The sequence below is a fragment of the Boleophthalmus pectinirostris genome, unplaced genomic scaffold, assembly GCF_026225935.1.
Source record: "Boleophthalmus pectinirostris isolate CB_2022bp ecotype Guang Dong unplaced genomic scaffold, ASM2622593v1 HiC_scaffold_19, whole genome shotgun sequence".
NCBI lineage: Eukaryota > Metazoa > Chordata > Actinopteri > Gobiiformes > Gobiidae > Boleophthalmus > Boleophthalmus pectinirostris.
In genome coordinates, this window is record NW_026571140.1 from 44,311,405 (window position 1) to 44,327,408 (window position 16,004).

The following is a 16,004-nucleotide window of genomic DNA, read 5'->3' on the forward strand; positions in this document are numbered from 1 at the left end:
CTCCTCCTCTCCTCTCTCCTCTCTCTTCCCTCTCCTCCTCCTCTCCTCTCCTCCCTCTCTCTCTCCCCTCTCCTCTCTCTCCCTCTCTCCTCCTCCTCCCCTCTCCCTCTCTCTCCTCTCGTTCCCTCTCTCTCCTCTCTCCTCTCTCCTCCTCCTCCCCTCCCTCCTCTCCTCCTCCTCTCTCCCTCCTCCTCCTCTCTCTCTCCCTCCTCTCCTCCTCTCGTTCCCTCTCCTCCCCTTCTCTCCTCTCTCCCTCCTCTCCTCTCCTCCCTCTCGTCCTCTCCTCCTCTCTTCTCCTCTCCTCCTCTCTCTCCTCCTCTCTTCCTCTCTCCCTCTCTCCTCCTCTCGTTCCTCTCCTCCTCTCCTCCTCTCCTCCTCTCTCCTCTCTCCTCCTCTCGTTCCCTCTCTCCTCCTCTCCCTCTCTCCCTCCTCCTCTCGTTCCTCTCCTCTCTCTCCTCCTCTCTCTCTCCTCCTCTCCTCCTCTTGTTCCCTCTCTCCTCCTCTCTCTTCCTCTCTCCTCCTCTCTCCTCTCTCTCCTCTCGTTCCTCTCTCCTCCTCTCTCTCTCTCCTCTCTCCTCTCTCCTTCCTCTCGTTCCTCTCTCTTCCTTCTCCTCCTCCTCTCTCCTCCTCTCTCCCTCTCCTCCTCTCGTTCCCTCGTTCCCGTCGGGTTCATGTGTAATGATGTAAGTGAATCTGGAGTTTGGGGCAGAGGACACAGATCAGGAGAACAAACACAAAGCCTCCTTCACTGACGCCGAAACTTTACCCTGCTCCTGCCGCCCGCGCTCGCACCTGCCGCACCTGCCGCTCCTGCCGCACCTGCCTCTCGCACCTGCCGCTCCTGCCGCTCCTGTCCGCCGCTCTGAGCAGAGTTTAGACTCACACATGAACCTGTTTCTTTTTTTAAAACAAAATCTCATCTCCTGTGTCTTAATGCACAAAAGAAAACAAAATGAATGTTCTTGTATGAAACCACAGAGGAACCACAGAACCACACCCACAGAACCACAGAACCACAGGAACCACAGAGGAACCACAGAGGAACCACAGAGGAACCACAGAGAACCACAGAGGAACCACAGAAAAACCACAGAAGAACCACAGAGGAACCACAGAAGAACAGAGAAAACCACAGAAGAACCAAGAAGAGAACCACAGAACCACAAGAACCACAGAAGAACCACAGAAGAACCACAGAACCACAGAAGAACCACAGAAGAACCACAGAGAAACCACAGAGAACCACAGGAACACACAGAACCACAGAACCACAGAAGAACCACAGAAGAACCGAAGAAACAGCAGAACCAGAGGAACCACAGAAGAACCACAGAGGAACCACAGAAGAACCACAGAGGAACCACAGAAGAACCACAGAAGAACCACAGAGATTTGGGTGACTTCAGGCTGCAGACTGAACGTGGACTTACAGACGGGGGTTCGACAAACGGCAAAACAGCAGATTTTATAGAAGAAGATTTAAGGTCTAGACCAGGGGTCAGCAACCCACGGCTCCAGAGCCACATGTGGCTCTTTATCTCTCCCCCAGTGGCTCCCTGGAGCTTTTTCAAAAATGAGTGAAAATGGAAAAGGAATGATTTTTGTTGTTGTTGTTTTAATCTGGTTTGTTTCGGGGTAAAACCCTCGTTCATCTGCTCATGGATCTGATCCATCATCTGTGTGTGAATGAAACACATGAAAAGTGTTTCAGCAGAACAAACAGATGAGCTGAAGCTGAAGTGGGGGATGGTGTCCACCTCCACCTGAGAAGAACTTTCCCCCAAAAAAACAAAAACAACAAAAAACCACGTGCGCAGACGGACGCTCAGAACGAACATAACGAACCAAACTGGATTCACGCTTCTGTCCGGATGCTGCACCACCTCAGAACCACCCGCGGTCGAGTGTGGAGGACCAGAGCACCCGGACCTGTGGTCCACAGTGCGCAGACGACTGCACTGCACACTCATCTGTGTGCTGGCTCCGTGTGGGAAAATCAAGAATGTTCAGAAGTCCAACTTTTTGTGTGATGGTTACATCTTCCTCTGCCTTTTGGGTGCGAGTGCAGGAGTCTTTGTCGGTGCAGAACGTTTCGTTGATGTTGTGGGTTTCGTCGTGGAGAAAACTTGCAGACATACAACACTTCAGAATCACACTGATACAGATTGAACATGTATCTAAATTTGGCAGCTGAACACATTCTGTACAGTACAGGAGACAGGAGTCCCTCAGCCAGTGTAGGTTTATCTAAACATTATAAACAAGAAGAAAGACAAGAGATTAATTCAGTTTTACTCATGAGGAGAACGGGCAGAGAGTGGACATCAAAACCAACAGTCTCCACACGTTCTGATGACTCAAGGCTGTTCTCCTCTTTTTATTTCATTAGGAGGCCCTAGTTACAGAAGGATAATTCTCAAGGGGAAACAGCAAAGACATAATAAGAAACTGATGCAGCTAAGCATAGTACAAACACATAAAACATGAGTATGGACAGACAGCATCATAACTCTTCATGTGTGACAGTGGGAGTTGGCTTCATGTGAGGAATCATCTGGAGGTTCACTAGAGCGACAGGACACTGCACACAGTTGTCAAACACACAGAGGTTATTCATATTCATACAAGTGATTGGTAAATTATAAATCAAAGAATTGTAGTACATAAATGGTTAACTCATAGGCCTAGAATATCACACAAGTATTTAGCAAATATGGGATAATAAAATTATTCTGACAGCCAGTCAGGACGCAGCGGGAGGAACACAATCATATCAATGTAAAAAAAAAGGACATGCAAAATTGCACAAAAAAAAAAAAAATCTGCGAAACAGCGAGACCACGAAAAGTGAACTGTGATAGGAGGGGAGGGAACGAGCGTAAACCAGGTCTAAACCAGAACTGACCCAGGTCTAAACCAGGTCTAAACCAGGTCTAAACCAGGTCTAAACAGTGTGGAGTTCTTTGTCAGTCCTTTCGCCCGCGGTCACCTGAAGGTCTGCGAGGTCTACGTTTCACCGCTGCTGATCTCGAGGTGATTTTAGCGAATTTGTATGAAGAAAAACCCACCACTTCAATCCAGGTTAAAAAAACACTGTAACGCACATTTGTCCCGAGTAAAATATTACTATTTTTTCCCCTGTAATGTCGAACATTACTGTGTTACAGCAAAAAGTAATGCATTGCTGTAATTTGTTACTTTTATAACGCGTTACTCCCAACACTGTTCATAATCACAACAACAGATTAAGTCAAAATGAGAGAAAAATTGTCACTTTCCTCACGAGCGCAGAACAAACCCCTAAACCAACGCCTCAAAGGTTTCGTCTTGGACCAGAGAAACGTTCGTGTCCCGGAGCTCTTGGGGGGACCGGACCTCGCGGTATCCCATGATGCTGAGCGCGTGGCGGCACTCTTCCTGGACGTGCTGCACCATGTCGAAGGGCAGCTTGAGGCGCCAGCTCTCGGCGTTGGCGGCGGAGTCGCGCCTGGTGCCGTACTTGTCCTCGACCCAGGCGTTGCTGGCGGTGTTGACGCGGATCCACTCCTCCACGCTCGGAGTCACGCTCAGACCCACAAAGTCGTAGATCTCCTTGGTCTTCTGCAGAGGGTTCCTGCACAGGTCCTCGTAGCGCAGCAGCATGTACCTGCAGAGACAAAAGACAAACTGTAACACCGAATTCACACCAGGCAGCAGCGGCGCTTAAAGGTTGTACAGAGGAATTTTTAAGGGAAGAGAAATACAGCGACAGTCCTTTTTCAAATGTTGTGCCTGTGTGACACCACCTCCCTCCTCCACAGCTCCTTCAGTAGAAACATCTCCTCCCGCCTCTTTACTCTAGAAATCACGTTTGTTTACAGCCAGTGCGCGTTCAGAATCACTGTTGAAGTTTCCTGTCTAGAAATAATTTAGCGACCGACGCATCTTCAGTTTTTAGACCCTTCGTCTGCTTCAGTCGCGCCATCGCTGGAAGGAATCTCCAAAAATCACCTCAGTTTGTCTTCGCTCCTTTTCCCCTTCTCTTCGTCTTTCAGCGACCTCAAAAAACGACTTTCTTTTGTGGCGAACTGCTCGTGGATTCTCGTCCGACATCGCGACAAACTGTGCGAAATGCGAGTGTAGCAGACAGGGGGCTTCAGAAGGGGTTCCCCACTTCTATTTATTTATTCAATTATTTACAACACAGGTAAGTCTGGCTTAAACACAGGACAAAGGCATTAAAGTGGAAAAATATACGGTTCTTTATTTTAGTTAATATTTAAAAGAGCTCATTTTACACATCTTCTTTTAAAAAGAAACACAATCAACACAATTTTATACATAAAAAAAGGTGCTATAGTATTTTTTAGATGCAAAGTGCTAGGTGCGTGGCTTCACTGTTAGGACTTCAGCCGAGCACCAGTTTCACTCCCACTGCAGGTAAAAGAAACTACGGAATCACAGAAAGTTTAAGGGACTTGGACTGTGAGAGTTTGAGAGTTTGAGAGCAGCAGCGTAATCTGCCACACAGAGATACATCGATTAACACACGCCAACAAACGCCCCCACCCCCAAACATGCATCACCCAGAGCCTCTACCTCACAGGTGTCAAACATACGGCCCGGGGGCCAGATCCGGTCCTCCAAGACCTTTAATGTGGCCCTCGGCTGATTTTCTACTAAAATATTTGAATGATATTTTCTACTAAAATCGTGTTCCTCATCAGAAAAATGTCCAACATGAGAAAAAAGGAGCTGAGTGCAGGATTTTACAACAAAAATTGACTTATTCCTGTTTACAGACAAGTTCATGATTAATCGATAATCGATCGTTAATTCTTCCGACGATCGATTAAGAAAATTTCATCGACTGCCCATCCCTACTCAAAAGCCTGTTGTATCCAATCTGGTACTTGTCTTTAACCCCCTGGTGGACGCCTTTATCACTACAACTATTAAAACACAGTACATGGGACAGTCCAAGATGGCTCCCTTCAGACACTTCCCAAAACAGTGGATCAAGGTCAAGAAAATTGCGATTTTTACAATTTTCCAGTGACATTTTCTTTGAAATTTTTAGTAATATTTCAACATGAACACTTAATCTGTTGAAGCAAGTCAAGATTTCATATTTTTTTGCATTTTAGTATGGAGTAAAATTGTGTATAAAATTAGTGTTCAAATTTGATACTACAGGTAAAAAGTGGAATTTGGTAGTAAATTCCTCAATTGTCCATATCTTGCTTTTCTTGGTGCAATTTGCATTAAATTGATGATTGTGTAGCTTAAAAATATTTTTATCAACCAGTTACACAAATTGCAGATTGAAATGTTATATTTACAATAAATAATTGCATTCGAAAATGGATAAATCTATATTTCTTACTTTAGATGGTGTCGTGTATCTCCCCTCGGCCACAGGAGAACTCACCTGGGTGGGGTAAAAAAATGAAGGTTTTGGCGTAAATTCCATTGAAGGGCTCCTGACATTCAGATGAAGATGTTCATGATGCTTTATTTTAGTAAATGGAAAACTGTTGGAGCATTACAGATTAAGAGTGATTCATTTAGATGATAGAGGTATTTTTGTGACCTATGTTAGCATAAGATACTTGTTTTGTTTCGTTTTAATCTGATTTGTTTCTTTTACTTTGATTTGTTGAATTCTTTCAATTTAATTTCCAGGTTTGGGTTGTTTTGCATTAATTTTTGCAACCATTATGTTTGTGTGCAGGAAAGATAAGGACTTTCTGTTCTTTTGACAGTTGACCCTTATTTGACACTGATGTGTAAAACCCTATGTGCTGAGCGGTGTAGAAGAAGTCTGAGGACAATGCGGGTGCGAACTTCCTGCTCCTTCGACAAAGCGGAGGAGTGGCAGTTAAAGGTTGTATAGAGGATTTTCCAAGGAAGGAGAATCCAGCGACTGTTTGTCCTTTTTCAAATGTTGCTCCTGCGTGAAACCACCTCCCCTCCCCCACAGCTCCTACAGAGAAACACCTCCTCCCTCCTCCTCCTTACGCCACAAACAGGTTTGTTTACAGCCGGTGAACTGCACATGACTCGTAAACAACTAACTACAGTGTTGGTTAGACAAGACGGAGAAGTGAGGAGCGGGGGGAGGGGGGGCGCGGACATTTCGTTCGAGCGGAGCGGAGAGAGTGAGAGAGGAGAGAGGAGAGGAGAGTGGATCGGGCAGTGGGACAGGAGCAGTAAGGGGAGCAGATAAGGTTGCGCGGAGATTCAGTGCGAATGAACTAACTACAACACGCAGCAGCAGGTGGACTCTTTCTTTGCATTGAAAATGACGTTTTCAGACATAGGATATCACTTTCGTGTCCTGAAAAACATTTGTCTCCCTCTTGGAAATAAAGTAGGTTTTCATAATAAGCAGAAGTTTCCTGTCCAGGAGTCATTTGTGGACCAGTGGTTCAGTCTTTAGACTCTTCGTCTGCTTCAGTCGCTCCATCGCTGGAATGAATCTCCAAGAATCACCTTAGTTTGGCTTCGCTGCTTTTCCCCTTGTCTTCTTCTTTCACCTCAAAAACGGACTTTCTTTTGCGGCGAACTGCTCCTGGATTCTTGTCGCCATCGCAACAAACTTTGTGTGAACTGCGAGGAAGATATAGGTCAAAAAAAGCCTCTAAGAACTGTTGCGTTGGTGGAGTAAACAGCGTCTGTGCGGCTTGCGTCTGTGGACTGTGTGACAGTCGTACGTAAACCACGTACCGGCGGCGCAGGCAAGTCAGTTACACTAGAAACGTAGGGAGTTTGATTGACAGCCTGTCAGCTCACAGATAACGAGGCAGTGTCTTTATCTATTGGCAAATGTTTAGCCCCACCACGTCCAGAGTTGATGAATTTTTATTCTCTTTTTTTTGGTCATCATAATTACAAGGCGACTGCATCTATAATCTATCACTGACAATTTGAAACAAAAAACAATCCTCCATACAAACTTTAAGAGTTGTTAAAGTTACCTGTATGGTGTTTCTTAAAGTTAAACGATATTTTTGAGTGTAGTCAGATATTTACCTTGTGTTATTGAAGAAATGATATTTTTGAGTGTTGTCAGAGTTATCTGCATTGTGTTTTTAAAGTTGAGTGATTTTCTGAGGTTATTAGAGTGATTTGAGAAGGTAGTTAGACTCAGGCTGCGTAATCTAGCCCTGGTCTTTTCAACAGATGCTAAACGGTACAGTGACGATGTTCTGTGGGTCACTGATGACAATTCAAGTGATATAGAGGAGTTGATGTTTGCAGATGATGAAGTGTTGGATTAAAATTGGACCCCTAATACAGATTATGATGAAGAGAACTCTAGAACTGGTAGCAGCAATGAGGACGATAAAACCCTTGATGATGGGCTTGAAGAGGAAGATCTCACTATGTCACAGGCAACAAAACAGTGGTAGAAGCAAAGTGAAAAGAGAAATGAAGGGAAAGACACATACAGAGGCTGACTTTGATAACAGTGATGACCAGATTAGCTCAGATGAAGAAGGTCCAACAGTAACACAGGCTATAAATAACACATAAATCTGCAAAGAAAAAAGTGAAAATGAAGGAGTAGAAGTGGAGAAAGGCAGAATTTGAGCAGATCAGGGGAGTCAAACTCAAATTCACAGAGGCCAAAATTAAAAACTGGGACTAAGTTCTAATTTCAACAGCATCTGCAGGTTTTCTCTTCTTTGGAGATCTGTAAAGTTAAAACTTTTCTTATTAAACTAAATGTTTAATAATATTTTTGCTTAAACATTGAATCCAGAACCAGTATAATATAAAATAATAACAACATTTTAAATAAATAATGTCTCTATAGCTTATTTGCAGCCAGCAGGCCAGCTACATATTTGATAGGATCTCGTGGACCAAATATAATTATATCGCGGGGCAAATTTGGCCCCTGGGCCCGAGTTTGACATGTCTGCTCTAGATGTTCCATTTGTTGAGAGTGCAGATGAAGATTTATTGAAGAAAGGTATGAGTTTAGCAGGAACAGTTTAAAAAAATAAGAGGCAGATGTTCTTGTTATATTATATATTCAATATTATATAATATAAGAAAAAGTGACTGGAAAAGGAATCAGTATGAAAAAATAAGAGGCCAATGTTCTGTTTTCATGCTTACCACTGTTCATAATAAAAGAGAAAAGAAGAAAGAGACCTGAAGAGGATGATGTTTTTGCTTTATTGCCAGATACATGTAATGCCCGATGTATCATTTACGATACAAATGGAAAAAACAATATGCAAATAATTTTTTGTAAATTTTTTTTTTATTATTTTGTGAAAAGGCCACATAAAGGTTCCAGATTCAAAAAATCAGAATTTTCTGTCCGTTATTTCTGGGGTTAGGAATTACAGGGCTAATAAGGTAAATTCATCTTTAATTAACAAACATTTCGAGTGTGATTCAAACCTTCTGTACGTGCAGGAAATAAAGACGACACGTTTATATGTCGATACAGAATCTGAACCGACGGATACGGACAGATAGTTGTGAAAAGCACAATCGGGCGACAACTGCACCTACCTCCTCGTCTCTGGTTGAGTCCTGGTTCGGTCCTGGTTCGGTCCTGGTTCGGTCCTGGTTCGGTCCTGGTTTAGTCCTGGTTCAGTCCTGGTTTAGTCCTGGTTGAGTCCTGGTTCGGTCCTGGTTCAGTCCTGGTTCGGTCCTGGTTCGGTCCTGGTTCGGTCCTGGTCTAGTCCTGGTTCAGTCCTGGTTCAGTCCTGGTCTCCTGGTTAGTCTGGTTCAGTCCTGGTTGGTCCTGGTTCGAGTCCTGGTTTCGGTCCTGGTTCCGGTCCTGGTTCGGTCCTGGTCAGTCCTGGGAGTCCTGGTCGAGTCCTGGTCGAGTCCTGGTCCTTTAGTCCTGGTTCAGTCCTGGTTAGTCTGGTCCTGGTTCAGTCCTGGGTCCTGGTTCGTCCTGGTCCTGGTTCGGTCTAGTCCTGGTTTAGTCCTGGTTGAGTCCTGGTTGGGTCCTGGTTCGGTCCTGGTTCAGTCCTGGTTTAGTCCTGGTTCAGTCCTGGTTCGGTCCTGGTTCGATCCTGGTTCGGTCCTGGTCTAGTCCTGGTTCCTAGTCCTGGTTCAGTCCTGGTTCAGTCCTGGTTCAGTCCTGGTTCGGTCCTGGTCTAGTCCTGGTTCAGTCCTGGTTTAGTCCTGGTTGAGTCCTGGTTCAGTCCTTCAGTCCTGGTTCAGTCCTGGTCCTGGTTAGTCCCTGGTTCGGTCCTGGTTAGTCCTGGTTCAGTCTGGTTCAGTCCTGGTTTAGTCCTGGTTAGTCCTGGTTTCAGTCCTGGTTCCAGTCCTGGTTCGGTCCTGGTTCGGTCCTGGTCCTAGTCCTGGTTCAGTCCTGGTTCAGTCCTGGTTTTCAGTCTGGTTAGTCCTGGTCCTGGTTTAAGTCCTGGTTCAGCTGGGTTTAGTCCTGGGTCCTTGAGTCCCTGGTTCGGTCCTGGTTCGGTCCTGGTTAGTCCTGGTTTCCTGGTCGGGTCCTGGTGGTTCAGTCCTGGTTCAGTCCTGGTAGTCCTTGTAGTCCTGGTTGGTCCTGGTGGTGGGTCCTGGTCCTGGGTCCTGGTTGGGTCCTGGTGGTCTGGTTGGGTCCTGGTGTCCTGGTGTAGTCCTGGTTAGGTCCTGGTTCGGTCCTGGTGTAGTCCTGGGTCTGGTCCTGTGTTCAGTCCTGGGTAGTCCTGGTTAGTCCTGGGGTCCTGGTCGGTCCTGGGTCCTGGTGTAGTCCTGGTTCGGTCCTGTGTCCTGGTTGAGTCTGGTTCGGTCCTGGTGTAGTCCTGGTTTGGTCCTGGTTCGGTCCTGGTTTGGTCCTGGTTCGGTCCTGGTGTAGTCCTGGTTGGTTTCCTGGTGGTCCTGGTGGTCCGGTCCTGGGTCCTGGGTCCTGGTAGTCCTGGTTCGGTCCTGGTGTAGTCCGGGGGTCCTGGTCCTGGTTAGTCCTGGTTGGTCCTGGTTGGGTCCTGGTCCTGTAGTCCTGGTTGAGTCCTCGGTCCTGGTGTAGTCCTGGTTGGGTCCTGGTTCGGTCCTGGTGTAGTCCTGGTTGAGTCCTGGTTCGGTCCTGGTGTAGTCCTGGTTGGGTCCTGGTTTTCCTGGTGTAGTCCTGGTTGAGTCCTGGTTTGGTCCTGGTGTAGTCCTGGTTGGGTCCTGGTTCGGTCCTGGTGTAGTCCTGGTTTCAGTCCTGGTTGGTCCTGGTTGGTCCTGAGTCCTGGTCCTGGGTAGTCCTGGTTGGTCCTGGTTAGTCCTGGTTCAGTCCTGGTGTAGTCCTGGTTGAGTCCTGGTGTAGTCCTGGTTGAGTCCTGGTTGAGTCCTGGTTCGGTCTGAGTCCTGGTTCGGTCCTGGTGTAGTCCTGGTTAGTCTGGTCTGGGTCCTGGTGTAGTCCTGGTTCAGTCCTGGTCCTGGTGTAGTCCTGGTTGAGTCCTGGTTGTCCTGGTGTAGTCCTGGTTTGGGTCCTGGTTCGGTCCTGGTGTAGTCCTGGTTGAGTCCTGGTTCGGTCCTGGTGTAGTCCTGGTTCGGTCCTGGTTCAGTCCTGGTGTAGTCCTGGTTGAGTCCTGGTTCGGTCCTGGTGGTAGTCCTGGTTGGGTCCTGGTTCGGTCCTGGTGTAGTCCTGGTTCGGTCCTGGTGTAGTCCTGGTTGAGTCCTGGTTCGGTCCTGGTGTAGTCCTGGTTGGGTCCTGGTTCGGTCCTGGTGTAGTCCTGGTTGGGTCCTGGTCGGTTGTCCTGGTTGGTCCTGGTTGAGTCCTGGTTAGTCCTGGTTGTCCTGGTCCTGGGGTCCTGGTTGAGTCCTGGGTCTGGTTGGTCCTGGTGTAGTCCTGGTGGTCCTGGTTAGTCCTGGTTCGGTCCTGGTGTAGTCCTGGTTGGGTCCTGGTTCGGTCCTGGTGTAGTCCTGGTTGGGTCCTGGTTCGGTCCTGGTGTAGTCCTGGTTCCGGTCCTGGTGTAGTCCTGGTTGGTCCTGGTTCGGTCCTGGTTAGTCCTGGTCCTGTGTAGTCCTGGGTTGGTCCTGGGTAGTCCTGGTGTAGTCCTGGTTCCTGGTTCGGTCTGGTGTAGTCTGGTTGTCCTGGTTCGGTCCTGGTGTAGTCCTGGTTGGTCCTGGTAGTCCTGGTTGTAGTCTGGTTGGGTCCTGGTTGAGTCCTGGTTGTAGTCCTGGTTGGTTGAGTCCTGGTTTGGTCCTGGTTCGTCCTGGTTGAGTCCTGGTTGGTCCTTGGTCTGGTTAGTCCTGGTTTGTCCTGGTGTAGTCCTGGTTGGTCCTGGTGTAGTCCTGGTTGAGTTTCCTGGTCCTGGTTCGGTCCTGGTGTTAGTCCTGGTTGAGTCCTGGTTGAGTCGGTCCTGGTGGTTCCTGGTGTTGGTCCTGGTTGGTCCTGGTGTAGTCCTGGTTGGTCCTGGTTTGGGTGAGTCCTGGTTGAGTCCTGGTGTAGTGTAGTCCTGGTTGAGTCCTGGTTGAGTCCTGGTTGGTCTGGTAGTCCTGGTCCTGTAGTCCTGGTTGAGTCCTGGTTCGGTCCTGGTGTAGTCCTGGTTGAGTCCTGGTCCTGGTGAGTCCTGGTGGTGTCCTGTTGAGTCCTGGTTGTCCTGGTGTAGTCCTGGTTAGTCCTGGTCCTGGTTGAGTCCTGGTTGAGTCCTGGTTCGGTCCTGGTGTAGTCCTGGTTGGGTCCTGGTTCGGTCCTGGTGTAGTCCTGGTTGAGTCCTGGTTGGTCCTGGTTGAGTCCTGGTTGTCCTGGTTGAGTCCTGGTTGAGTCCTGGTGTAGTCCTGGTTGGGTCCTGGTTGAGTCCTGGTGTAGTCCTGGTAGTCCTGGTGAGTCCTGGTTGAGTCCTGGTGAGTCCTGGTTGAGTCCTGGTGTAGTCCTGGTTGGGTCCTGGTGTAGTCCTGGTTGGTCCTGGTCCTGGTGTCCTGGTTGGTCCTGGTGAGTCCTGGTTGGTCCTGGTGTAGTCCTGGTTGAGTCCTGGTTTAGTCCTGTGTAGTCCTGGTTGAGTCCTGGTGTAGTCCTGGTTGGTTGTAGTCCTGGTGGTGTAGTCCTGGTTGAGTCCTGGTGTAGTCCTGGTTGAGTCCTGGTTGGTCCTGGTGTAGTCCTGGTTGAGTCCTGGTTGAGTCCTGGTTGAGTCCTGGTTCGGTCCTGGTGTAGTCCTGGTTGAGTCCTGGTTGAGTCCTGGTGTAGTCCTGGTTGAGTCCTGGTTGAGTCCTGGTGTAGTCCTGGTTTGAGTCCTGGTTGAGTCCTGGTGTAGTCCTGGTTGAGTCCTGGTTGAGTCCTGGTGTAGTCCTGGTTGAGTCCTGGTTGAGTCCTGGTGTTGAGTCCTGGTTGGTCCTGGTTGGTCTGGTTGAGTCCTGGTGTAGTCCTGGTTGAGTCCTGGTTGAGTCCTGGTTAGTCCTGGTCCTGGTGGTCCTGTGAGTCCTGGTTGAGTCCTGGTGTAGTCCTGGTTGAGTCCTGGTCCTGGTGTGAGTCCTGGTTGAGTCCTGGTGAGTCCTGTTGAGTCCTGGTTCGGTCCTGGTGTAGTCCTGGTTGAGTCCTGGTTGAGTCCTGGTGGTGAGTCCTGGTTGGGGTCCTGGTCCTGGTCCTGGTTAGTCCTGGTTGAGTCCTGGTTGAGTCCTGGGTAGTCCTTGGGAGTCCTGGTGTAGTCCTGGTTGAGTCCTGGTTGAGTCCTGGTTAGTCCTGGTTGAGTCCTGGTTGAGTCCTGGTTGAGTCCTGGTGTAGTCCTGGTTGGTCCTGGTGAGTCCTGGTTGAGTCCTGTTAGTCCTGGTTGAGTCCTGGTTGGTCCTGGTGTAGTCCTGGTTGGTCCTGGTTGAGTCCTGGTCCTGGTGAGTCCTGGTGGTGAGTCCTGGTGAGTCCTGGTTGAGTCCTGGTGTAGTCCTGGTTGAGTCCTGGTTGAGTCCTGGTGTAGTCCTGGTTGAGTCCTGGTTGAGTCCTGGTGAGTCCTGGTTGGTCCTGGTGTAGTCCTGGTTGAGTCCTGGTGTAGTCCTGGTTGAGTCCTGGTTGGGTCCTGGTGTAGTCCTGGTTGAGTCCTGGTTGAGTCCTGGTTGAGTCCTGGTTGAGTCCTGGTTGAGTCCTGGTTGAGTCCTGGTTGTCCTGGTGTAGTCCTGGTTGAGTCCTGGTGTAGTCCTGGTTGAGTCCTGGTTGAGTCCTGAGTCCTGGTTGAGTCCTGGTGTAGTCCTGGTTGAGTCCTGGTTGAGTCCTGGTTGAGTCCTGGTGTAGTCCTGGTTGAGTCCTGGTTGAGTCCTGGTGTAGTCCTGGTTGTAGTCCTGGTTGAGTACCTGCCCCGGAGCCAGCGTGGGCGGCGTTGGGCGGTCTTCAGGGAGGCGTGGAGCTCGTGGCAGGTGGAGTTGAACTGTGGGGGGTTGATGTGGAGGGAGGCGGGTCTGAGTCCTGAGCTCTTCCAGACGTTCCAGGGTTTGTACCAGTGCGAGAACGTCTCTATCCTGGAGCTGAGGATCCCCCGAGGGTCCCGCACCAGCTGGATCACTTTAACGTTGAGGCGAGGGTCCTCCAGCAGGGGGCGCAGCTCTTCCACCACCACCACTCGCACCTGCAGCAAGAGCCACGCGTCACACCACGGATCTGCGAGCAGAACTCACCGGACTCGTGTTCAGCTGACGGGACCTGCGGCTTTCAAAAGTGTCGGACGTGAGACTCTGAGCTCGGCCCGGTGACTTGAACGGGCGGAGATTTTGGAACGCCGGGGCTCGATCCGAGTCAGAGCTTCAACTAGGGCCGCGGGGGCGGGGCTCTGGAATAATGACCGACAGCTGTCAAACATTCCGACATGATGCGGAGCCCAGCGAGAGCCGGGAGGAGCCGGGAGGAGCCGGGAGGAGCCGGGAGGAGCCGGGAGGAGCCGGGAGGAGCTGAAGGAACGAGGAGGAGCCGGGAGGAGGAAGGAGGAGGAAGGAGGAGCTGGGAGGAGCTGGGAAGGAACAGGGTAGCCGGAAGGAACCAGAAGGAGCGAGGGGAGGAGCCAGGAGAAGCTGCAGGAGCTGGGAAGGAACAAGGAGGAGCCGGGAGGAGCCGTGGAGGAACAGGGAGAAGCTGAAGGAGCGAGACTAATGAAATAATGATTGACAGCTGCGTAACACCTTCACATTCACAGGTTTGCTCTGAGATGTTTCAATAAGTCCAAGAATCTTTAGTACGGACGATAAAAAAAACATTTAATCAATTTCTCACTAAAAAAGTGACGTGTGTGTGTGTGTGTGTGTGTGCGTGTGTAGGATTCACTCGCTCATTTCCTCGGTCACTTCTCGTGCACAGAACCCGGCTGGACTCACCGTCTTGTAGACCACGTGGGACTTCTCTCGACAGGCCTGGGCAGCTCGGGTCAGGTTGACCGGGTCACAGGGGTCGTCCTGGCACACGGGCGGCTGGGTCATGGCCCGGCTGAAGCGCCGCATGAACAGGTTGGGCACCATGTGGTCGATAGGGGCCGGACGGAAGTACCTCTCCAGAGCGAAGAGGTCACACCGGAACAGACTCCACAAGAGGTCACGACTCGCCCCCAGGATCAGCTGAGACAGAAGAGAGAACAGAAGAGGAGAGAAGAATCTCACAAAATCTAATCTCTAACAGGTACTAAAAGCAAACAGTCTGGGCGAGGAGACTGTGGAGGTGAACTGTCACCACAGGAGCAGGAGCAGAGCTTCACTAACACTGTTACAGAGTGAACTTTACAGAGTGAACTTTACAGAGTGAACTTTACAGAGTGAACTTTACAGAGTGAACTTTACAGAGCAGGTGCTAATTGTTCCCAAAAGATGTTTTCGTCGTGTTCTGTGCAGAAGTCAGACCTGATCCCAGTGCAGGTTCTTCTGGTTCTGTTCATTGTTTTTATGGACAGAATTTCCCGGGCGTCCGGTTTGGGGACCACAGAATCTCATCTCTGCTGTTTACAGATGATGTAACGCACTGGGAACAGGTCTGAACCAGGACTACACCTGGACTAAACCTGGTTTAGGGTTTTACTCTCACCTTTGCTCATGAGCGTTGGATAATGTCCAAAAGGACAAGATCGTGGATAAAATCGGTTAAATGAGCCTCCCCCGCAGACTGTCTGGGCTCTCAGCTACACAGGAGGAGCTCAGATTAGAGCTGCTGCTCCTCCACATGGCGGGGGCCCAGGAAGACCCGAGGTGTCCTGTTTTGTGCGTCTTTTGTGTTACCTCTCTGTCAAAGTTGTTGGGTCCGGTGACGGTGTCCTGGACGTGGAATAGCGGCTCAAACAGGCAGAAGACGTGCGGGTGCTGGTTGAGGAGCTCGGCGGTGAAGGTGGAGCCAGCGCGGGTGGTGGTCAGGATGATCACGTGTGTCCTGGACCTGGAGTTTGTGCCTCTGCTCAAATAAAAAGTCATTCAGGAACATTCACACCTTTGTAATCGACATTATAATCTCATCTGTGTAACACCGCGTGGACTCGATCAGTGTGAGACAGATGTGTACAAAAGTGATGTCCCTGAGTCCCTGAGAAAAACAGAATTTAAGTCTCACTTCAGGTCGTCGCTCTTGAAGGCGGGATCAGAAGAAGAGTGGGCGGGGCTGGTTCTGGAGTGGGCGGGGCATAACCAGTAGGAGGTGGAGGTTAAAGTTTGTATGACCACGTACTGAACGATCGTCAATGCAAACACCAAGAGCACCACAGACTTCCACGAACACCCCATGACTTGAGCAGCAGCTCGTGGGTCGCGCCTCTGTGGACAGAAAAACTCTGGTTCAGTTTTGGTTCAGTCCCATGACGCTCGACTCCAGCCAAATGAAGCTAGTCGAGGCAAGGAGCTTTAGTGCTGAATTTGGTGTTAAGTTCCATATTTGGAAATCTGACTGTGAGAAACAATCAAAGAACCAATCAGTTCAGTTCTGAACTGAAGAAGCAGCTTGGACAAGCAGCGAAACATTCGACCAAATAAACTTTTGTCCAGTCGACAAAAATATTTCTCCTTTACCTTTGCGCTGTATTAAATATTTATAACGCAGGCAGTGTTGGGGAGTAACAGATTACATGTACCGGAATTATGTAATCAGAGTACAAATTATGAGTAACTGTATTCAGTTACAG

The 16,004-nt window shown here is 49.3% G+C and overlaps 1 protein-coding gene across 1 annotated transcript; it reads right to left on the reverse strand.

Annotated features, from left to right (window-relative positions):
* Positions 1–3,300: 3,300 nt before the first annotated feature.
* LOC110174495 (carbohydrate sulfotransferase 1-like) lies at positions 3,301–15,609 on the reverse strand. Its single transcript, XM_020940594.2, has 5 exons — positions 15,440–15,609; positions 15,115–15,283; positions 14,227–14,463; positions 13,216–13,487; positions 3,301–3,646 (listed from the first exon to the last, which is right to left on the reverse strand). The coding sequence occupies exons 1-5, from the start codon at positions 15,607–15,609 to the stop codon at positions 3,301–3,303; spliced, it is 1,194 nt and encodes a 397-aa protein (XP_020796253.2).
* Positions 15,610–16,004: the final 395 nt, after the last annotated feature.

Coding starts and splice junctions, on each gene's coding strand:
- LOC110174495 (XM_020940594.2), bottom strand. CDS start 15,609: ATGGGGTGTTCGTGGAAGTCTGTGGTGCTCTTGGTGTTTGCATTGACG. Junction 14,464..15,114: donor CCAACAACTTTGACAGAGAG/GTAACACAAAAG, acceptor CTTCTGTCTCAG/CTGATCCTGGGGGCGAGTCG. Junction 13,488..14,226: donor CCCACGTGGTCTACAAGACG/GTGAGTCCAGCC, acceptor CTCTTGCTGCAG/GTGCGAGTGGTGGTGGTGGA.